Below are 23,695 nucleotides of genomic sequence, written 5' to 3' on the forward strand. Positions count from 1 at the left end.
TTTCTCCTTTGGGTTTACTGGCTACATTTCTTGCTCAAACAATAAGTCTTAAGCCTAATTCACTCTGGAGCTCGTAGATTGGACACCAGGTCCCCACCCACCAACACACAGTGAATACAATTGCTAAATAGTAACTATTTCTCTTTTACCCACATACCCTGAGGTCTTTACCTCCCAATTTGATTTTTTTTTTAATTTTTTCTTTTCTTAAAAGGGGCCATCCCTTGAGTAACTAGTAAAAGAGGCCAATTCATTGAATGGGAGTATGTTGCTCAAAGTGAGAGTCTGATAAGACAGCCTAAAATGCCCAGGGTCTCCCATTATATCCTGGGCCTCTTCCAGTCATCCTGATGAATATGAGGTCTGGAGGAGAAACTGAGGCTGGTGACCTTGCACAGCCCTCTTTCATTCAAATCAAAGCCAACTTCAAGTTATGTCATCATCTTGACGTCATGGTCCTTTTCCAGAAGGACACACACAACCCCTCCTTATTTCTTTGTTGCTTCCTCAATTAGAAGATAAGCTCCTGGAGGATAGGGATTGGTTTTGCCTTTCTTTTGGTCTTCAGTGCTCAGTGCCAGGCACTTAGTAGACACTTAATAAATGTTTGTTGATCGATTGTCTGATTAAGTTGCAAACTGAATTCATGTGGAAAGATCCATATTGGAGTTTCACCTTAGAATGTGTTGGGGTGGGGTTATAACATGTAAAACAAACCTCATTTTCTTCTACTTTTCTATGAGAGAAACTCTGTGTGGGTGTATTTTAATCTGCTGTCTCTGGTTTTTGCTGCCAGAAGATTTTTTTTCTAACATATTGTTCTTTGGTTTAATGAGCCCTCTGAGTTAACAGAACTCCTCTTTCATCAGTATTTTAATGAGGATTTTCCATATGTAGAGGTGCAACCTTCTTTTATTGCATTCTCCTGCTTTTTGAGTTTATCTTAAAAGGATGGACCGTCTTGAGTATATTTTATATCCCTCCCCCCCTTACACATGATTGAAGTGAACGTGGATGCCATTTCATCTTAAATATCAAGGTTTGGGATATAAAGCAAGAGTCATCTTGAAGACTATAAGTAGATTCCCTTAACGGTAGTCAATGTTGTATTTAGAATTTCTGAATCAGGCTAGATTTAGGCCAGATGTGATAGCACTAGCCAGTAGTCTCTGCTGTTGGGGAAGCTGAGGTTTTCTTCATGAATAAATTTTTGACATGCATAAAGCATTCCAGATCTTGTATTCTTGTGGAGAAGGACCAATCTGCCTGGAGTTATGGGTTTTTTGAACACAACTATTTTTTTAATTATTGTTTCATGGAATCTTTGCATAGTAGACAACTAATAAGTAAAGGGAAAGAGTTGGGCTACAAATGAATAGGAGGTTAGAGACTCTCCTTCCAGAGGCTATAGATGGGACAGAAGAGGTGAAATTCCTCTGGGCCTCAACTTTTCTTGCTAGCCTACAATACAGTGGCCTAATAGTGATAGCCATCTCCATCACTATTGAGTCTAACAAGCAAAACCTCAGGCTGCATTTCTGCCATGACATTACTATTGCCCAATTCTCTCTGGAACTGTGGCTCTGTCTTGGGCTTGAGACTCTTCTGGATGTTCCTAAGAGAATTCGGTATTTGTCCTTCTTTGCTGGAGATTGCGTCGTGGGGTACTGACTGGCTCTTCTGGGAACTCTGAGCTTCACACACAGATGGGCAGTCAAGACAGAGAATAACAAATGAAAAAAGAGATGGTCCGTAACAAGGGACACACCTTACTTCACCTGTGGATGATCCTCTGGCTTTATGCCTGGGAAGACATCACATTATTACAAAGTATTATTATGTTCTTTCAAGTCTGTGATTAATTAAAACCTCTTAAGTATTCCTGTTCATTCAATGTTCTCTTCCTAGCCTCCTATAAAGCAAAGACAGAGATAGAACATAGTTTCTTGAAGCAGTTATATAACTCTTTCCTTACCTCATAAACTACCATCCACCACCAGCCCTTCCTCTGTCCCTTCATGACCCTGTGACAGCACCTATTCTTGCCCACTGCTTCTCTCTCCCAATGTCAGGTACCAGATCTGGAGGACCCCTCATCCCAGACGTTGCTGAATTCATATCTTTCTGTCTTAGATAGAATTTCAACCTATGTCTTCCTGTGCAGCTGGGTGGGTAGATAGAACAGTGAGCTTGGAACTGAAAAGACTCTTCTTCCTGAGTTCAAATCCAGCCCCAGATATTTACTATCTGTGTGACCCTGAGCAAGTCATTTTACCTTGTTTGCCTCAGTTTCCTCATCTGTAAAATGAGCTAGAGAAGGAAATTGCAAGTCACTCCAGTATCTTTGTCAAGAAAACTCCAAAATGGGATCATGAAGAGTCAGATAGCAACAGAAAAGACTCAACAGCAACTTCCTGCCTCCAGGCAGGGTGTTCTATCCACTGCACCAACCAGCTGCCCACATAAATGCCAGCTATTAAATATTTAACAATGACATAGTACTTTCAGGTTTAAAAAGCACTTTCAGTCACCCTTTGAAATACAGGCATTATTCTTTGGTCGTTCAAAGATCCATGCTTTTAGTTGTGCATGTGCTCCCTCTATAATGTTCATGAGTCACTATGATCAAAAAATTGATCACCCTGTGGCCAACCTAGTCATAACTCCCTCTGAATTCAGCTAGGTTCCACCTCCAATAAAAGACATAAAATCTATTACTGGACTTGTACTTGATAGTATCTGCTGGAGCATAAACCCCCACTGGCCACAACCTTGGAAGAAGCCAGGGTTGCCTTCACACTAAAATGAGACCATAGTGGTACTTCAGTAGAGGAGGGGGCAAATGGTTCCAGTATTATTATTCCTATTTTACAAGTAACAAAACAGAAAAACCCAGGATCACAAAGCCAGGAAGTGTCAGAGCCTAAATCTCACCCACCACTTTGCCAAAGATGCTTTGAGTAATGAAGGTCAGTAACGCTGAACCTTTACTAAATTGTCTCTTCACCTTTTCTCCGTTTCTTTACTCTAAGTAAAGGATCACGGCAAGGGTGAAAGAGGACAGGGCATTATCTCATCCTTGGTTTTTTTATACTCCTATATGGATGTCTTTTAGAACCTAGTAAGCCTGTGTGAAAAGGGGGACTTGCTAGCAATTTTACCATCTCAGATAAGGAAAGTGAAAGTGCCTGTTACTAAGCAACATATCCGTTGTTGTGTGCTCCCTGGAATGACATTAAAAGAAACTCCAACATATTCTTGCGTGTCACCATGCCTGTGATGACCGAATCATGAATGGGGAAACATGAAGTCATAGACAGGGCATGCAGTTCAATCTGGCAAGGCTCAGTGTGCTGACTCTAACCTTGAGAATGCACAAGATATATAAGAGATATAAATGAAGTAAGTCCCTAATCAAGGTGAAATTCATCCAGCACAACATGTCATTAGAAACCACATCTCATAGCATGGTGCAGCTTCCATTTTCGACTTGCCCTAATGGAATTCATTCTCAGTTTCCAGTTATCAAAAAGAAAAACCCATCCAGGAAGAATCCATTTTCTTCAGTATCACTTAAGGCATCTGCCAAAGGACCTGTATGCTATTTTTAATGTTCAGATATAGCAGTGGTCAGACAATTACATTGGTAGTGGGAAGAGGATGCTCTGAAGGAAGGTAAACCTTTGCAACCTTTACTGACTCTTTTCTCCACCTCTACTTTCACCTCTGGGGCAACTAGGTGGCTCAGTGGATAGTGCCAAGCCTGGAGTTCAAATCTGGCCTCAGACACTCATAAGCTGTGTGACCCTGGGCAAGTCACTTAACCCCCTTTGCCTCAGTTTCCTTTTCTGTAAAATGAGCTGGAGAAAGAAATGGGAAATCACTCCAGTATATATGTCAAGACAACCCCCAAACGGGCATCACAAAGAGTTGGACATGACTGAAAACAGCTGAACAACAACAAAACTTACATCAGTGCTAGCTCTGCTCTGATGGAAGCCACAATTAGCATGGGACTTAGCCTTAATGTTCTGGCTCCTTGTGTTTCCCCCAGCTAACACCTTAATTATTATCTATGTAAAGGAAACCTGCTGTTCTTCTGCCTTCTGCCTTTCCTGTCCAGAGCCCTGACATAAGGCCATAAGGAAAAATGTTTTCCCCCATCTCCTAGATCCATTCTTGGCCTATGATCTCCTTCTAGTTGACTAGACTGTCCATTCATACCTCTAGATTTGTTCACCATAATGATCACTTTAAAGTTTACAAAACACTTTACATATATTATTTGATTTTCTCTGATATTATTTTGTCTGACATTATCTCACAGTAAACCCACAGGTGCTATTGTAATCCCAGTATTATAGGTGAGAAAACTCAGTCTGAAAGCAGACACATGACTTACCCAAAGTTAGTAAGTGTCTGAGGTAGGATTTGAATTTACGGGTTCTTGAGTTTAAGTCCAACATTCTATGTCCTACACCAGTGGTGTGAAACTCAAATATAAATGGGACTTCTAATCCCCACATCAAGATCCCTGCAGACTGCATATTGACTTAGTTTTAAAATGTATTTATATTTTTCCTTATTTTGCTAATTATTTCCTAATTACATCTTAATCTGGTATCGGCCACACTTGGGAGCCATGGCTTCTGCACCACATCACCTGGTAGCCATGACTGACACATCTACTGTAGACTGCTAATCTTAATAATACTGAAGGATTTCAGCTTTAGTTCTCTCACACCACTGACTAAAGGGTACTGCAGTTGCTCAAATGGATCTCCACAGGTTTTCTGTAATGCCTGTATGAATTAAGCAGGAATAAGAATTACTCACATCCCTATTAACCAGTACACAAAATGGTATGTGTTTACCCGGAGTTAAACAGGGAGAACTGTCTAATTCAATGGAAATAAAAGCCCAACTCAGATGACAGCCTGCTCCTCAGAGACATAACACTCTCACATACATTAAAGGAAAAGAAGATGAATGTTGAAGCTCAACCTGCAAGGAAAATAAATTTCATATATTTTGGTTAGGATGTATTCTCTAAGGATGCATGTACTAAGCTTCAAGTCAGAAGACCTGGGTTCCACTCCAACTCTGTCATGTATTATTGGATTAGTCTAGGCTTTTTTTTTTTCCAGACAATTCATTGGAAGGTCAAATACAGAAGCTGAAGCTGAAATATTTTGGCCACATATTGAGATAACAGGACTCATTGGAAAAGATCCTGATTTGGGGAAAGAGTGAAGATAAAAGGAGAAAAGACTGGCAGAGGATGAGACAAATATATAGTATCATGGAAGCAATGGACAGGAGCTTGGACAGACTTAGGGAGATAGTGGAGGATAGAAGGGCCTAGTGGTCATAAAGAGTAGGACATGACTGAATGACTAAACAACAACAGGAATTTTTATTTAACATTCCTGAACTACTGTGGGCTAGGGATTGTAAATTCATAGGCTGAAGGGCCCTTAGATGTCATAAGTCCAACCCCTTCATTTTTCAAATGAGGAATCTCAACCCTGGAGAGAGTGAGTGAATTTCCCAGGTAGTAAGTGTCTCTCAAGGACCATATAAGTAGCATACTTACCCTTCCGATTCATGGTGCTGCTGCCATTAATTCATTAATTGAGGGGGAGGGAGGGAGGGAGGCAGAGAGAGAGAGACAGATACACACACACACACACACACAGAGAGAGAGAGAGAGAGAGAGAGAGAGAGAGAGAGAGAGAGAGAGAGAGAGAGAGAGAGAGAGAGCGCAAGAACACAAGCATTAATGACTGGGAGAATCAGGAAAAACTTCCCACCGGAGATGGAATATGAAGATAAAGATTTTAAAAGACACGGTTGAAAAGGGAGTACATTCCAGGCAAGAGGGACAAGTTGTGTAAAAGCATGGAGAGGGAAGATGGTATGCTGAGCTTGGGAACAGAAATTAGACCAGTTTGGCTGGAACATAACAGTGTGGTGCAGCAGAAAGGACACTAGCTCCCGCGTCAAAGGACTTGAAGTCACTTTGGTGCTGAGGCCTCACTTTCTTCATGTATGAAATGAAAACATTGGACTAAACGACCTCTGACATCCCTTCCAAGTCTGAATCTATGATCTAACAACAACAGCAAATGATGTCTATATAATGCTTTAAGAAAACATCATAACAATAAGTGATATTTAAGACTTATAAGTGGCTTCTCATTTGGTGCTCACAAGAATCATGTGAGGTAGGCAATACAGGGTACTAGGATCCCCACCTTACAAATGAGGAAACTGTGCTGCAGAAGGGTTAAATGATTTTCTCATGGTCATGGAGCTAGTAAGTTCCAGAGACAGGTATAAGTTTTCTTTCTACTACACCAAGAAAATACATTCTAGGAATGAGGCATGACATGTACAAATGCACAGACGTGGGACAGATATGTTGGGTTTGGAGCTCAAGGTCATAGCCCAGTTTGACTCAGCTGCCAACACCAAATTGTTCTAACCTGGAGAATGGTACTAATGAGTATGCCATTAAAAAGGAAATGTAAGAAAAAAGCCATACAGAGACCCAGATCAAAGGCCCCCCCTGCCCCCCAATGACAGCCAAAGTGAAGCATGGCCCACTAATGCAGCCTTAATTCATTTTATTTTGCAGAGACAGCAAGCTCACCATGTTGCTGCGGGAGTCTCTGGGGAACATGAACTGCCGTACCACCATGATCGCTCACATCTCAGCAGCCGCCGGGAACTACGCAGAAACCCTATCTACCATCCAGATTGCATCCAGAGTCCTGAGGATGAAGAAAAAGAAAACTAAGGTAAGGGGATATGAGTGTGAGAGGATGGGAAAGGAGGGTTATTCCAGAGCCTGACCACAGGTGCCCAAGGAAAAGTGTGTATGGGGGTGGGGGGAGTCAATATTCACAATCCCTGAGTGATAAGGAGGGATCTCATATCTATGGCTGCCAATGAAGGATTTAAAATGAACATTAAGAGTTCAGAGAAGAAAGAGTTTCTAGATAATATGGAAGGATATTTTATTCCCTCTGCCACCAGGCTGGTGCAATTCAATAAACAAAGTTAAATGTAGGCCTCCGACTAGGAGTATGTTCTTTGCGGGTGTTTTCTCCCTTTTGCATCCATTATAGACATCTTACATTTGGTTCTTACTTGATAATAAGTGTAGACTTCGGTGAATGGAGATGTGTATGAGTTTTTTCATGCCATCCTGTAAACTTGGCAAGATGAAGCTCAGTTTCCCAGAGATCTTATAATCTCTTGATTCTGAAGAGAATGACTTCATGTCATCCTAATTCCTTTCTCTGCCCCTGGGCAGTATCTTCACCATGATGGATTTTCAAAAATCAGCTCTGACGGTCTCTGACTTAATAAGGAAAGTTTCCAAAACCATGGAGCTTGTCCTGGCGCTGTAGTGCAGTGGAGTGTGGGTGGTGTCACACGTTGTTGTTGTTGTTTTTCAGTTGTGTCTGACTCTTTGTGACCCCATTTGGGGTTTTCTCGTCAGAGACTCTGGAGTGGTTTGCCATTTCCTTCTCCATCTCATTTTATAGATGAGGAACTGAAGCAAACAGAGTTAAATGACTTGCCTATGGTCTAAGGCCAGATTTGAACTCATGAAGATAAATATTCCTGATTCCAAGCTTAGTATTCTATCCACTGTGCTGCCTAGCTGTCTTGTAGTCATAGGACCTGAGTTCAAATCCTGACCCTGTTACTTCATACCTGTGTAGCCTTAGACTAGTCTTTTAACTTCTTGGGGCCTCAGTTTCCTTATCTTTAAAGTGGAGGTGTTGGGTCCAGTAGCCCCTGAGTTCAGGTTTAGTGCCATGTCTAGTCATAGTAAAGGCAATTAAACCACTCCCAATACTGGAGTCACATCTATTGTGAAAATCATTGTGCCATGTGAGTGGTGCCACTTTGACATCAGCAATCTTTCCAAGACTTCTGAGTACAATGCACCAAGTTCACCCTCTCAGAGATGTAAAGTATACACTCATGAGTCTGGGTTCATGTTCTTGAGGCACCTATGAGCCGCATGACAAGTCACCCATGAATGCCATGGGCAACACTCTCTGATTATAAATTGCAGAAGAGTAACTGATCCAAATTTTTAGAAGAAATAGATTCCAATAGGTACCATCTACATTGATATCATCACAATGTCAGAACCCCAAAATATTCATCCTAGTGTTATAATTTGTGTGGTTCCCTACCCCCTTTCTAGCTGTGATTATATAGGGCCTTCATTAGTGTCCTGGCCTCTCTGAGTCATTGACTTCATCTGGCTGCCTTCAGGCTCTCACACCTATTACAATCACCCAGAGGGTTCCCTTGGTAGCCCTTCCATGCTAACTCCCTTTTCTCTCCCTCACAGTATACTTCAAGCTCTTCTGGAGGAGAAAGCTCTTGTGAAGAAGGCAGAATGCGCCGGCCAACCCAGCTGAGACCCTTCCATCCCCGCAATGCCGTCGACCCAGACTTCCCCATCCTTCACTTGTCCAGTGACCCAGACTACTCCTCTAGCAGTGAGCAGTCCTGCGACACCGTGATCTACGTGGGCCCCAATGGCACAGCCCTCTCGGATAAGGAGCTCACCGACAATGAGGGACCCCCAGACTTTGTCCCGATAGTGCCCGCCCTGCAGAAGACCAAGAACAACACCAGGTTGGAAGACGCTGGGGACAGTGCCTCTAGCAAGTCAGAGAGGGACTGCCTCAAGTGCAACACCTTTGCTGAGCTCCAGGAGAGGTTGGACTGCATTGATGGCAGTGAGGAGACCAGCAAGTTTCCTTTTGAGGAGCTACCCATACAGTTTGGGGCTGACCAGGTGAGCAAGTGTCCCACACTAGCCAGCCAAGTGTCCGAGCTGAGCCAGCTCTCAGAGTCTGATAAGGACGAAAATGGTTCTGATGGTCAGCTGCTAGATAAGGAAGGGCAGGAGAGCACCAGTGCCCTGGTCACCAAGCTGTCGAGGAATCACTCCCCGGTCCCTTCTGTGCCCTTTACCAACACTCCTGCACCTTCCTCACCTAGGAGCATTCCTGGCAGTTCCAGCAGCCAGACTAGCTCTTCCCAGCTTGCTCACAGCCCCAGCCTTCAGAGCAGCCGTGAAAGCCTCAACTCCTGTGGCTTTGTGGAAGGCAAGCCCCGACCTATGGGGTCCCCCCGCCTTGGTGTCGCCAGCCTTTCCAAGACTTCTGAATACAAGCCACCAAATTCACCCTCTCAGAGGTGCAAAGTCTACACTCAGAAAGGGGTGCTCCCCTCTCCAGCTCCCCCACCTCCCCTACCACCCTTGACCAAGGATTCTGGGATGGTGTCTAGTGAATCCTTACTGCAGCCTGAGATTCGTACACCTCCGGTAGGAATGAGCCCTCAGATCCTGAAGAAATCTGTGTCCTCTGGGAGTGGGGGCTTTTCAGAGACCATCATTGATGAGGAACAATCAGCCACTTCTCCAGGGTCCAAGAAAGGAGTCCTGAGCACAACCATGGTCACTGTCCAGCAGCCTCTGGAGTTGAATGGTGAGGATGAGCTGGTGTTCACTTTGGTAGAGGAGCTGACCATCAGTGGGGTCCTTGAAAATGGGCGTCCTACTAGCATCATCAGCTTCAACAGTGATTGTTCCGTGCAAGCCTTGGCTTCAGGTTCCCGTCCAGTCAGTATCATCAGCAGCATCAGCGAGGATCTAGAGTGTTATTCCAACACAGCTCCAGTCTCAGAGGTCAGCATCACCCAGTTCTTGCCCCTCCCCAAGTTAAACCTGGATGAAAAGGTTCGGGACAATGGGAGCAGACGGTCCTCCATCAGCTCTTGGCTGAGCGAGATGAGCACAGGGAGCGATGGTGAGCAGTCATGCCACAGCTTCATAGCCCAGACATGCTATGGGCATGGAGAAGCAATGGCAGACCCTCCACTCCCAGACTTTGCAAACACCATCCAGAACAGTAGAATGATGTGTGGAGACAAGCCAAAGGCAGGCCCAGAAAATTTACTCATCCTATCTGAAATGGGAGAAGAGACTTTCAGCAAGGGCTCACCCATCAAAGGCTGTAAAATATCAGCCCTTGGCAAAGCCATGGTGACAATTTCCAATGCAGCAAACTTAGGTGGCTGTGAAGGTTACATTCCCATGAAGACAAATATTACTGTTTATCCCTGTATCTCTGTGAGCCCCCTTAACATCCAAGAGACAGATGAGGCCATAACCACAGTCAACTCACCTTCCAAAGCAGGCCAGTCTCAGGAGAGCAAAGAAGCCAACACAAAGAAAGAGATCAAATTTGAGGACCCTTGGCTTAAACGGGAAGAGGAGGTGAAAAAAGAGAATACTTATCCTGGCAGCATGACTAGCTTTGAAACTGAGATGGGTTCCACAAAGCCTGAGCCTAGACATGAACAAGGAGAAGGCAAGAAGCCCAACTCGGTAGACAGGTTCAGTAGCAGCAGCAGCAGTGGAGAGACATCTAACTCACCCGTGTCTGACAGTTTCAAGAGGATTGTGGATGGATGTGAGATGACCTTGTACAGTTTGGCCACCCAGACCCCTGTGCATGCCAACAAGAGCCTGAAGTCTAGCAGTCTCCCGAGGGCATTTCAGAAAGCCAGCAGGCTGGATGACCTGGACAATGTCTTCTACCACTGTGCTGCTGAGAGCAATGGTATCTGCTCATCTTCTGGATCTCAATCCTCCAAGACCACCCTAGAGAGGAGAATGGCTTCTCCGAAGCACTGTGTTCTGGCTAGGCCCAAAGGAACACCCCCTCTCCCTCCAGTCCGGAAGTCAAGCCTGGATCAGAAGAATCGGGCTAGCCCCCAGCACAGTGCCCCCAGTAGCAGCACTAGCAGCCCCCTGAACCAGCCAGCTCCTTTCCTACCCGGCTTCCCCGATGAGCCCAGCACCAAGACTAAAGACACCAGTAGCAGCAAGTTGTTCAGTGCCAAGCTCGAGCAACTGGCCAGCAGGACCAACTCCCTTGGTCGGTCCACAGTGAGTCACTATGAGTGCCTGTCCCTGGAGAGGGCTGAAAGCCTGTCCTCTGTAAGCTCCAGGATGCACTCTGGCAAAGACAGCACCATGCCGAGGACGGGGAGGACCCTGAATCGTTCAGCCATGTCCTCTCCCACCAATTCCTGCACCTCACAGTCTGCTGGGGCCTCACCCAAGGCTGGCCAGTCTAAGATCTCTGCCGTTAGCAAGCTCCTCCTGGCCAGCCCCAAAGCTCGGAGCCTCTCCACCTCCACCACCAAAACCCTCAGCTTCTCCACCAAGTCTCTGCCACAGTCAGTTGGGCAGAGTTCCAGCCTACCCCCCAGTGGAAAGCACATGTCTTGGTCCACCCAGTCCCTGAGCAGGAGCCGGGGGTCCGGCCTCACTTCCAAACTCCCCCTACGCGCAGTCAACGGCCGGATCTCCGAACTGCTTCAGGGGAATCCAAGCAGCCGAGGCTTGCAGCTTCGTGGGAGCTCCGAGGCAGAGGAGCGGGGCGGCCTTCCCGGAGAGGAGAAGCCAGCCGTTCACGTGCTGCCCTCCCCGTACAGCAAAATCACCCCTCCGCGCAAGCCCCACCGGTGCAGCAGCGGTCATGGCAGTGACAACAGCAGCGTGCTGAGCGGGGAGCTGCCCCCGGCCATGGGGAAAACGGCCCTGTTCTACCACAGTGGGGGCAGCAGCGGCTACGAGAGCATGATGAGAGACAGCGAGGCCACCGGCAGCGCTTCGTCCGCGCAAGACTCCATGAGTGAGAACAGCAGCTCGGTCAGCGGCAGGTGCCGAAGTCTCAAAGCCCCAAAGAAACGCTCCAATTCCGGTAGGCTGGCAGCTTGGTGGGTACAGAGCGGGGTGCGGGCCTCCCATGCTGAGCCACCTTGGGGCTGGGCAGTGGCAGCCTGGGGACCTCTGGGCTTTGGGCATGCTGTGTAGAGATTCTCGGGAGGAAGAAAGAGAAGTTTCATTAAAAGAAACACGGCCAAGTTTCTTTTCTTCCTTCCTTTTTCCTTTGCTTTTCTTCTTTGCAGAGACACCATTTTTGACAGCTTTTGTTTTTATATCATCTTTATTTCTGTTTAAAGAATTTCTAAAAGGGAAAAGAAAAAACCGTCAGGGAAGCAGAACTAACCAACACATGAGAGTTAGTTCATGTGATCTCCCCTACCCACAGTCCTTTCTTGAGGAGTGCATTTTCTCTCCTCTTCTGCAGGGTCAAGAATCTTGGTCATTCGAATTACCTAACATACAGTTTCATATTTGTTGTCCTCATGGCCTAATTTATTTTCCATGATCTGCTTGCTTCCTTTGTATGAGTTCATGTAAATCTTCCCATGTTCCCTAAATCCATCCTTTTTGTCATTTCTTACAACACAATTCAATTCAAGAAACATTTATTTAGCACCTACTATGTGCCAGGCACTGTGCTAAGGGCTAGGAATGCCAATAAGAAAAAAAAAAAAAAGACAGTCCCTACCCTTGGGGACGGGAGGACAACACAAAGGTAGAGAGAGGCTGGAAACGTTAGGGAGACCCTAGGGGTCATCTTGTTTCCTGGTGTTGAAACCCAGAGCTGCAGATGCAAAATGGAGTGAGCTGCAAGTCCAATTTCTGCCTTGTACAAAGGAGGGCTTTGGGAGGACTTTGATCCTTCACCCTCTGACCCTCCAGTCAGAGAGGAGAGGAGGCTAGGGTGATGGCATCCCAGCTTGCGTTAGCAGAATGATGATGAGATTAGAAATGATGAGCATGGCCCAGAAGGGGCATTGGCATCTTACTCTGTGGAGGCAAAACCAGGCAGAGATGCAGACACAAAGATTACATTCATGTGCCACAGTTTCTTCAGCCATTTTCCATTTAACGGATGCTTCCTTAGCTTCCTATTCTTTGTAACAACCAAATATTCTCTGAATATTTCTGTACATAAGGCTCCTTTACATCTGTCTTTGATCTTTTTGGAATCTGTGCCCAGTATTCATTATCACTGGATCAAACGTATAGTGATTTTTTTAGACTACTTTATAGCTCCACCAACAATGTGATAATAGTGTGTCTGTCTTTCCATACACCCTCCAACAATTGTGATTTCCCATTCTTGTCATCTTTGCATATCTGATGAGTGTGAGGCAGAACCTCAGAGTTGTTTAAATTTATTTGCATTTCCATATGATATGTAGCATTTCCCCCCTTGTCCCCCATGGCTACTGGTAGCTTGGATTTCTTTCATTGAGAACTTCCTGTTCATATCCTTTATTTGAATGATTCCTGTTTTTATATATTTTTATCAGTTAGATATCAGATCTTTATCAAAAAATCTTTGTAAAAGTTTTTTTTTCTTTAAGTTAGCTGTTGCCCTTTGAATTCTAACCGTATTGGTCTTGTTTTTGCGAAATATTTTCAATTTTATGTAATCAAAATTGTTCATTTTATCTTCTTTAATCTTTTCTGCCCCTTCTTCAGTCAAGAACTCTTCCTCTCCCCATATTTGTGAAAGGTACCTCCTTCCCTGCTCTTCTGATTTGTTTACGAGGTGACCTTTTACATCCAGGTCCGCTATCCATTTAGAGCTTATTGTGATCTGAAGTATCTTGTTCTAAACTTAGACTTGTTATACATTGCATTCAGAGTTCTTTGTTGTTCTTTCTTCCATTTACATTGTTATAGCCAGCATCCATATTGTTTTTATGGATCTGCTTATTTTACTTCCTGTACCTTATTCATGCTTCTGCATTCTTCATGTTCAGTGTTTTTCTGGCACATTCCATTCCTGAATCATAATTTCTTTAGCCATTACTCAGTTCGATGGGCATCTACTTTGTTTCCATTTCTTTGCCACAAAAAAGGCCTACTATAAATATTTTGGTGTTAGAGAAACATAAATTAGGTTGTGCATGTATGTGGGTGTGTATAAAGACATGCACACACTTATGTGGATAATTTCAAGAAGCCAGAGCCAGTCCTAGAGGTAGGATGTTGTTTAACTATACAGTGTCAGAAGCATTAGACCTTTCCTGATCATCTGCCATAGATCCAGCCCACTATAGAATGGATATGGCAGTGGAGATGTGCTCATTTCAGGTTAGGTGACCTTGTCTGGCTTATTTATGATTATTATTAACAGAAATGTTAGCTGTCGTGTGTGATCAGCATAAATCAGCAATGGCTTCTTTAAGAGGTACCATAAAACTCTTGAAAGGGAATTCCTAGCTTCATGGTTAGATTTCACAAATTTCTTGTTGAAGGAGTAGGGGATGGAAACAACAAAGAAACACACAGGCACTGCCCTTCTTTAGATTATTTTTGTTAAGAATTTGTACGATCTTAGCATTTGTGGTTGTTGCTTTAAGATTTGTGAAGAGCCGAGATTGAATGGCACAAGTGGAGAGAGAATACAACCCTTGGTTAAAGGTGAATTATTATCAACAGTGAAAGTAACAAAATCATTGTAAAACTAACCGTAGCAGGTTATCCTCCACAAAATTCCAGATTCATAGGACTTACATTTGGAAGGGACCTCTGCACCCAGATCATTGAAATTCTACGGATCATCTGTGTGACAACGAGCCCAGATAAGGGAGAAGTTGCCCAAAGTGTACCCAGGTCCTTCTTATCATGACATGAGTTATAGGTGCAATGCATTTATTACAATGCAATCAAAATGGCATTGTCAGCCTAATTAAATGTTACCTTGCTCTTTCTGGCATCGAAGTATATATACTTGTTTCCATTCTCAGAATCTTATTTTTTAGCTGAATGTATGAATTAAGCATCACAGAATCTCAGAGTTGGAAAGGACCTCAGAGACCACCTAGTTCAACTCAGACTTGCATAAGAATGTTCTCTACAATATACTTGATTATTGAGCCTTTGTTATGGGCCTTAACATAGACCAGATGTTCTAGTTTATAACATACTCTCTACCAGCTAACATAATCATCTAGCCTTTGCTTGAGGGGGAATGCACTGTTTCCCAAGGCAGCCCATTCCTTCTTTGGATTGTTCTAATTATTAGTTAGAATCCCTTCCCCCCTTATATCAAGTTAAAATCTATCTCTTTGCACTTTCTACCCACTGTTTCTAATTCTACCCTCTGGGTCCAAGCAGAGTGAGTCTAATCCCTCTACCACTCCAGTACTTGAAAAGAGCTATCATGTTTCTCTCTTCCCTATAAATCTTCTCTTTTTCTGGGCAGAACATTCCAGAGTACTTCTGCCAGTCCTCATATGGCATGATCTTACAGTCCTTTCCCATCCTGCCACCTTACTCTAGGGACTCTCCAATTTATTGTGTGTGGCATCCAAAATTGAATGGCATGCTCCAAATGTGGTCTGATCAGGGCAGAGTACAAAGGGAATATCACCTCCCTCATTCTAGACATGATGCCATTACATTAAGCTATTTTGGCTGTATTATATTTTTGACTCAAACGGAGCTTGAAATTCAGTAAAATCCTCAGATTTTTTTATATGAATTGATGTCTTGCCATACATGGCTCTCTTTTTGTACTTGTGAAGTTGGATTCTTGAACCTGAGACTAAGACTTTATATTTGTTAGTTTCATCTCATCAGATGATGGGATCATCATTCTAGCCTAAGATCTTTTGGGATTTTGATTCTGTCATCTAGAGAATTAACTTCTTTCCTAGATTGACATCATCTCCAAATTGAGAAGCATGCTTATTTAACCTCTGATAAAATATAGGATGAATATAAAGATACTGTAGTATCACCACCAATAAATGTTTTCAGTTAATCAGTAATTTTCAAAAAATTAAATATCTACTATGTTCTCAGCACTGTGCTGCTGTGGGAGATGAAAGAGAAGTATGAAATATTGTCCCTGTGCTAAAAGTTTATTGTTGTTGTTGAGTTGTTTTTAGTCATGGTGACCCTGTTTTGGCAGAGATTCTGGAATGGTTTGCCATTTTCTTCTCCAGCTCATTTTATAGATGAGGAAACTGAGGCAGATGATGTTAAGTGACTTGCCAGTGTCACACAGTTAATATGTGTCTGTGGCCAGATTTGAGCTCAGTTCTTCCAGACTCCAGGCCCAACACTATCAGATAGAGTCTATCTACTGTACCCCCTAGCTTCCTCCTTTTACAGAGAAGATGCTATGGAGAATGTAGGACATTTGAGCTGGACTTTGTAAGACCGATAGGATTGGGACCAGCAGAGAAGAGGGATTAAGACATTGCAGGCTTTGGGAAATCATGAGCAAAGGAATGGAGGTAGGAAAATCATGGCAGATAGGACAACAAAGTGAGGAGACTATACTGCCTAAAATGGAGGGTTCATGTTGGGTACAGTGAGAGAGTCATTCATATGAACCTAGATCGTGAAAGATCTCAAGAGTCAGACAAAAATCACCGTTGTTTCTTCCACCTCCATGACTTTGCATAAACTGTGCTGCATGCCTGGAGCCAGTGCACTCCATTATCTCTTAGAAACCTTAGTTTCTCAACTTAGGTGCCACCTACTAGATGAAGCTTTTCCTATTGTCCTCCTACCCCACTTGTTAATTCTCTTTCTTCAAATTATGTTTTATTTATCTTTGTAAGTAATATATCTCCCTCCCCCTGCCTCAGTAGAATATACTCTCCTTGAGTCTAGAAAGATTTTTGTTCTTTTCTTTCCATTGCCTAGCACAGTGTCTTCTACCACTACAGTAGGTGCTTAATAAGTGCTTTGAATTGAATGTTTGGTTCTTGAACATGAAAGGTGTGCGTTAAGAATTTCAAATGGCTTTTCCAGAGGGAGGTGTGTGCATGTATGTGCACCTGTGCACCCCATCCACAGTCTCCTTCCTAGAAGTCCATATAACCAAAGGAATGCATGTTCTTAACAGGTAGCTGATATAAAGGGCTAGCTAGTGATCATAAAATAGATAAAAACCAAGGTCACATTTACTGGAGCTTTCTGGCAAAGCTTTGTTTCCTAGCTCCCCTCTCTATGTTAGCTTCCTCTTCGCTAGAATTCCTCATGGCAACTAAAAGCTACTGCAGTGTCTAAACCAACCAATCAACCCACAGGCATTTATTAAGCCCCTGCTGTGTGCCAGATACCATGCTAGTCACTGGAATGGAAAGACAAAAAAAGGAAAGAGTTCCTGCCTTCAAAGATCTTACATTCTATCAGTGAAGAAAGTCTTTGTGTGTGTGTGTATATCCACCCATACCCACACCCACACACAAAATTCCATTTATATACAAAATGCGCATCAGGTAAACAAACCAAGGAGGACATTTAAAAATGAAAAATAAATAGGAATAAGGGAAGCATGGAGTCCAGAGAGAAAAGGGAATTGATTTTGTAGATCAGAGAGGGAAAAGGTTTTCTAGCCTTCAAACAGGAGTCTGGCCAGGCTCACAAAATGAGATTGTAGTGACACGGCTCTAGTAAATCTGTAGACATAGTTTGGGCATGTGCTGTTATGTGAAACTAAAAGGAAGTCACTAGGAGTTGAGGGGGGGAGCGGGGGTGGGGGCAGGTAAGGGGGTCAGGAAAGACTTCATCTAGAAGCTGTGCTTTAGCTGATTAAGAAAAATAGCCAACACTTTAAAACTCATGAGGAAAAGTTTAAGAAGACGTGAAATCATGTCAAAGACAAAAAGGCTAAAGAATGATCTCATTGTGTTCATGGATTTGAGGTATCCTTATAAATAAGTACAAAACATTCACTGATTCTTTCTCTTTAATAAAAGAAAAGAAAAAACCTGATGGCTTTATTCCCCAGAAAGAACACAGACCTAAATATGTAGACTGTGCTTTCTTCACTGTACATACTCATCTTAGGGACTTTGGGGTCCCTAGGGTTACTTTGGGATGGGAAAGATGACCGCAGAAGGAAAAATAAGAGGGAAAAAAAACCCAATTAGTTGAAATTCTGTCAAGAGAGATTGAGTTTAAATAAAAAGGCAAGCCTCCTGGTCCTGGAGGCATTTCCTTGGAGGTCATTGATAGGCCTTCTCAGAGTCATAGCTAGATGCTTCTGGTACTTCTTAGCTGTCTGACTCCAGACAAGTCATTTATCCGTTCCGTCTCTGTTTCTTCGTATATAAAAATGGAGATGATAATACCTGTAATAATAATAATACCTCACAGAATTATTCTGAGGCCAAAGGAATGTAGATCTTTTAGAATCAGAGTTGAAAGGGACCTTAGAGGCCAGCAAATCCACTGTCACCGTCCTATCCCCATTCCCCCCTTCACTTCCATTTTTCAGATGAAGAAATTGAAGCTACCCAGGTTTATACATCCAGGAACTGAATGAAGCAGGATTTGAACACATGACTTTCTGACTCCAAGTTTAGATACTTCTATATAGATAGAGAGTTTGAAGGATCACGGAGGCCTCTCATTTTACACATGAAGAACAGGAAGTTATGGGATTTGTCTAAGATCACATGTCAGAATGAGGATTTGAACTCGTATCCTCTGATTCTAGAATTAGGAAGTCTTTAGTGCCTTCTAATCATAATATGGTGGACAAGATACTGGACTTGGAGTCAGGAAGAACTGGGTTCACATCCTACCTCACTTATTACCTGGGCAAATCACTTAAGGGAATAAGCATTTATATATAGTACCTTTCATGTGCCTGAGGAAATAAGCATTTAAATAGTTATTTTCTGTGCCTCAGTTTCCTCATCTGTAAAATTAGAAATGACTTTCTAAGGTCCCTTTCAGCTCTAAATCTCTTTTAATATATTCCTTACATCAACCCTATCTTCCAGATTCATCACTTTAGCCCATTCGTTGCTATCCATCAATCCTTCCACTAAACCCCTTAGCTAATTAACTTAAGGAAGGAAGGAAACCAGCATTTATTAAGCACCTATTATGTCCCAGGTACTTAGCTCAGCACTTTATGAATATTATCTCATTCGATCCTTACAACAGCCCTAGGAGGTAATCCTTGCAACAGTCCTGGGAGATAAATACTATTATTATTACCCCTTTCCCCCTACCCCCCATTTTACAATTGAGGAAACAAGTCAGATAGAAGTTAAGGGTCTTGCCCATGGTCACATAACTAGTGTCTGAGGTCGAATTATTTTTATTTATTTTTAACACTTAAAAAATATTTGAAGTCCAAATTCTCTCCCTTCCTCCAGCCTCTCTCCTACCCACTCAAAATTCAAGCAATATGGTATCCATTAGACATGTGAAGTCATGCAGAATTTATTTACATATTAGCCAAGTTGCAAAAAGAGCAAGAAAAATAAAGTAAATTAAAAAAGGATGCTTCAGTCGGCCCTCAGAGTTCATCCTTTCTCTCTCTGGAGAGCATTTTTCATCATGAGATCTTTGGAATGGTCTTGGATTATTGTATTGATTAGAGTACCTCTGTCATTCACAATTGATCATTGTATAGAATTGCTGTTATCGTGTAAAATGTTCTCCTTATTCTGCTTACTTCACATTGTATCAGTTCATATGTATCTTCTCAGGTTTTTCTGAAACCATCCTGCTCGTCATTCCTTATAGCACAGTAGTACTCCATCACCGTCATATACTATAACTTGTTCAGTCATTCCTCAATGGATAGACATCCCCTAAACTAGATTCTAGAACTTTGTGCACTGGGGCACCACCTAGCTGCCAACGTTGATACCTTTCCAGGGGTGTTTGCAATTAATTAGTGAATTCTTGAAGACCTTTGAGACTCTAAGAAAGAGCTAAAGGAATTGTCTCTTGTAATAGAATTTCAAACACCCTAACAAAATTGTTGGGGAATTATTTTGGAAGGAAAGAAGGGATTTCCAATGTTCCTCCAGTAACCATGGAGATGACTGTCTTCTCTATTGCTTATTCAAAAGGCCAGCCCTGTTTGTAGGAAATGCATTTTTAGAAAAGAAAGTAAACTAGAGGATTGAGAGGCAAGGGATCCTGGGTAAAACTGAAATATAATAAAGACTGGTTTCATCAAGAAAATAGAGACCCTAGTTTTTCGGGTCTAGCTATCAGTTAGTAATGGCCAGACTCTAAATCCTGTGTAAAGAAGTCTGAATCCATGGGCTAGCTCGTAGACCTTGGAGTCAATATTGACAGCCAATTTGCACCAGCAGTGGCTCAGCACCATCTTGTCTGCCAACATTCTAGTATTTGGTTCATCTTCTCAGGCATCTGCCATCTTCTTAGTGAAAGAAGAAGATCTGGGAGTCATTGTCACAAATGTGCCAGAAGGAAAGAAAGCCACATGCTGGCATGTATTTTCAGGGAATATCATCCCAGAAGCAAGATAAATAAGGAGCCAGTAACAGTACAAAGGGCCACCTGGGGGGTCCCAGAAAGAAACTGGGATATACAATTAGAGGAGCTGGATCCAAATCGTCACTGTCAGCTGTGTGACCATAGACAAGTCACTTGACCTTTCTAGATCATCTATAAAATGACTGGAGTGGATAAGATGGTCCATCAAGCCTCTCCCAAGGCCAAGTCTGTCTTGTTACAAAATTCAGTGGCAGAGGGAAAAGAATATACTGCTTCCATCACAGGGGTGAGCTTATACTGGGGCAGATGGAAAAAGAAAGAATCAAAATATTACCAGGAAAGAGGACCATATGGAACTGAAGGATCATTTCCATGGCTCTGTTCCTTTTTCTCTACCCGTTCAGGGGGACTTTTTAAACTTCCATTCAGAACTTAAATATGTGGGTATATACATTTATACGCATCAATATATGTATATATACATACTACACAAATGTGTATAATGTACATCACATATATATGCATATGTGTGTATAAATATACTTTACACACCACAGGCATATACATATGTATACATGTTACACATATGGCACATATATTTGTGTGTGCACACACATGTATATGTATTACATATAATATAACATAAACATATATGTGTGTATAGGCAGCCAGATGTAGCTGTAGATAGAGCTTCAGTCCTGGAGTTAGGAAGACATGGATTAAAATCTAGCCTCAGACACTTAATAGTTATATGACTCTGGGCAAGTTACTTAACCCTATTTGCCTCAGTTTCCTCATCTATAAAATGATCTGGAGAGGGAAATGGAAAACCACTCCATATCTTTGCCAAGAAAACCCTAAATGGGGTCACAAAGAGTTGGAAATGACTAAACAACAAGATGTATGTGTACAAAAATATATATACATACACACGGCTCCATGATTCAGTGGATAGAGTCCTGGGCCTGGAGTCAGATCCCAGAAGTCCAGGAATTCCCTCTACCAGTGAAAATCATTCAGTCCACCATTTGAACCAAAGTGTTCCATCTCTACGTTCAATACACCAGGACTCTATCAGCTTGTTTTGTACATTAGGATTTTAAGAAACATTTATTAAGCTCCTCCCATTTGCCAGGTACAGTGGTAGGTTTTAGGGATATAAAAAAAAGTGAAATCATCCCTGCTTTGAAGAAGCTTATACTCTCTCAGGTGAAATAACATGTGCACACACCTGGGTCTAACAAGAAGGATAATTTGTTACCAATAGAACTGAGGCTCCAGAAGGCACAAACAAAGGAAAGAGAAGAAAGGGAGGACCCTGCAGGGAAAGAGGATTAGCGGTCAGAAGTACTGGTTTCTAGTGTGAGCCCAGCCACTAACTAGCTGTGTCCTTTAAGTCAAATCACTTCCTCTTTCTCATTTCATCTCTAAAATGAAGAGCTTGAACTTGACTTAGTTGAATTCTTATGTTTCAAGCTTGATTTAGATGGATTCTTATGTTACTTCCAAGCCCTAACATTATAAGATTCTATGGTTCTGTGACCATAAGCAAGTCACAATCTCTCTGAGACTTGATGGGTTCTAAGATCTTCTGCACAGGATTATAGATTTAGAGCTGGAAAAGGCCTCAGAAGTCATCTAGTCCACCCGCCTTTTCTCCCTCTCATTTTACAGATCAAGAAATTGAGGCTTGAAAAAGTGAAATGACTTGCCCATGGACATACCCAGAGCAAATGGCAGAACTGAGATTCATTGTCAGGTCCCCTGACTCCAAACCCTTTGCTCTGTATCTCAGACATTCTATAAGCCTGAGACTCTTTAGTTTTTCTGTTTGATGTTTGGGGTCAGGATTGAAATCAAGAGAGGAACCATTGATGCAGAGAGTTTTGGGGAGGCAAGACATGAGACTGCTTGAGAATTCCTTTTACATTGAACCATCTAAAGCCCCAAGGTTCAAAATTCTGGAATGTGTCTTGGGCATCTGAATGGAAGGTATCTCTAAAACTGGCACCTGGGTTTCCGCTTGGGAACAACCCTGCTAAAAGTGACCCTCCATAGACCAGAGCTGATCTCAGCTGGAGCCATTGATGTGTCAGCTAAGACTGTAAGATGCATTATGGTGTGTCAGTGACCCCTTTTAATATATGACAGGGAGAGAGAAAATAGCTCAAATGCTGAGTGTGTGGGTGTGGATGTGGGTATACATGTGTATGTGATGGGGGGATGGGGACTTTGTGATGAGGTTCATTGAAATAGCAGCATTGATTTTCCCAGGCCAAGGCGAGGTCATTTCATATAGCATATCTTGTGTTGAGAGGGGCCCAAGTGAGCATTTTTTTTTCTGTAAAAATGCATTTGACTTTCTCATGGTCAGACTGAGCCTTCGGTTCATTCTGTGGGAAGAGAACCAGTGGCTGACAGTTATATGGAAGGCACTATATTCAGTATGCGTGATTTAGTCAGATATTACCAATAGACCAAATATTAATTTAATCCAATGTATATTTTTGAAATACTGTGCCCTCACTTTAGTATCTTAATCTCTCCTCCCCTTCCCCACTTTTTAACTTCCTTTAGAGTGTTATCTTCACCTATTAAAATGTAAACTCTCGGAAGGCAGGAACTATCTTTCTTTTTTTGTGTACTTAAGCATGGTGCCTGGCATGCTACAGGCCCTTCATAAATGCAGGTTGACTTGTTGCTTTCAACAGACATTTTTAAATGCTTACCTGCCGAGGACTGAGCTGGGCACTAAAGAATCAGAGACAAAAATAAGCTCTCATAGAGCTTACTTCCTATTGGCAGAGGGAGGATGAGTATAACATACCTACAGGTAAGTTACTCTAAAGTATATAAAAATAAAGCAGTTATTACAAGATGGAGAAACCACTAATAACGAGGGGATCAGGAAAGGCTGCATGTAGGAGGTTGTGGCATCTGAGGTGGACTTTGATGGAAGCTAGGGATGCTATGAGGTAGAGGAGAGGAGGGAGTACAATCCAGACAGGAGGGACCACTTGTGGAAAGGGTGGATGTCTGGAGATGTCAGTATCAAGCTAGTAACATATCTAAGGCAGGATGGGTGTCTAGATGGTGAGGGTACTTGAAATCATGCTTTATAGAATCAGTTGGAGGAACTGGGGATATTTAACCTAGGGCAAAGGTACTGGAGTGGTTTGTTATTTCCTTCTCCAGCTTATTTTCCAGATTAGGAAACTGAGGCAAACAGGGTTAAGTGACTTGGCCAGGGTCACATGGCTACTAAGTATCAGAGGCTGGATTTGAACTTATGTCTTACTGAGTCCAGGCCTAGCATTCTATCCATGACACCACCTGGCTGCCCCTACCTACAAGAAAGAAGTTGTTAATTCGTTCTGAAACACAGACAAAGCATCATCTCTTCAAGCCACCAAGACATTTCCCTAGTCCCTTTATACCTGATGAAATACTTCAGTTCTTTGTGGTTCTTCCTACTGACTCTCACTA

The 23,695-nt window shown here is 42.7% G+C and overlaps 1 protein-coding gene and 1 long non-coding RNA gene across 5 annotated transcripts in view; one reads left to right on the plus strand and one right to left on the minus strand.

Annotated features, from left to right (window-relative positions):
* Nucleotides 1-23,695, plus strand: part of KIF26B (kinesin family member 26B) — a 604,324-nt gene that overhangs the window by 563,683 nt on the left and 16,946 nt on the right. For all 4 annotated transcript variants that reach the window (XM_072647639.1, XM_072647640.1, XM_072647641.1 and 1 more), the window contains 2 exons: nucleotides 6,641-6,803; nucleotides 8,381-11,816. In XM_072647639.1, the coding sequence (XP_072503740.1) occupies nucleotides 6,641-6,803; nucleotides 8,381-11,816 (3,599 nt within the window). The remainder of the gene's footprint in view (nucleotides 1-6,640; nucleotides 6,804-8,380; nucleotides 11,817-23,695) is intronic.
* Nucleotides 409-11,405, minus strand: LOC140529181 (uncharacterized). The gene is made up of 3 exons (XR_011975448.1): nucleotides 11,316-11,405; nucleotides 6,656-6,776; nucleotides 409-1,912 (listed from the first exon to the last, which is right to left on the minus strand). It is a non-coding gene; the product is annotated as an uncharacterized lncRNA (long non-coding RNA).

The sequence above is a fragment of the Notamacropus eugenii genome, chromosome 2 (assembly GCF_028372415.1).
Source record: "Notamacropus eugenii isolate mMacEug1 chromosome 2, mMacEug1.pri_v2, whole genome shotgun sequence".
Classification (NCBI taxonomy): domain Eukaryota; kingdom Metazoa; phylum Chordata; class Mammalia; order Diprotodontia; family Macropodidae; genus Notamacropus; species Notamacropus eugenii.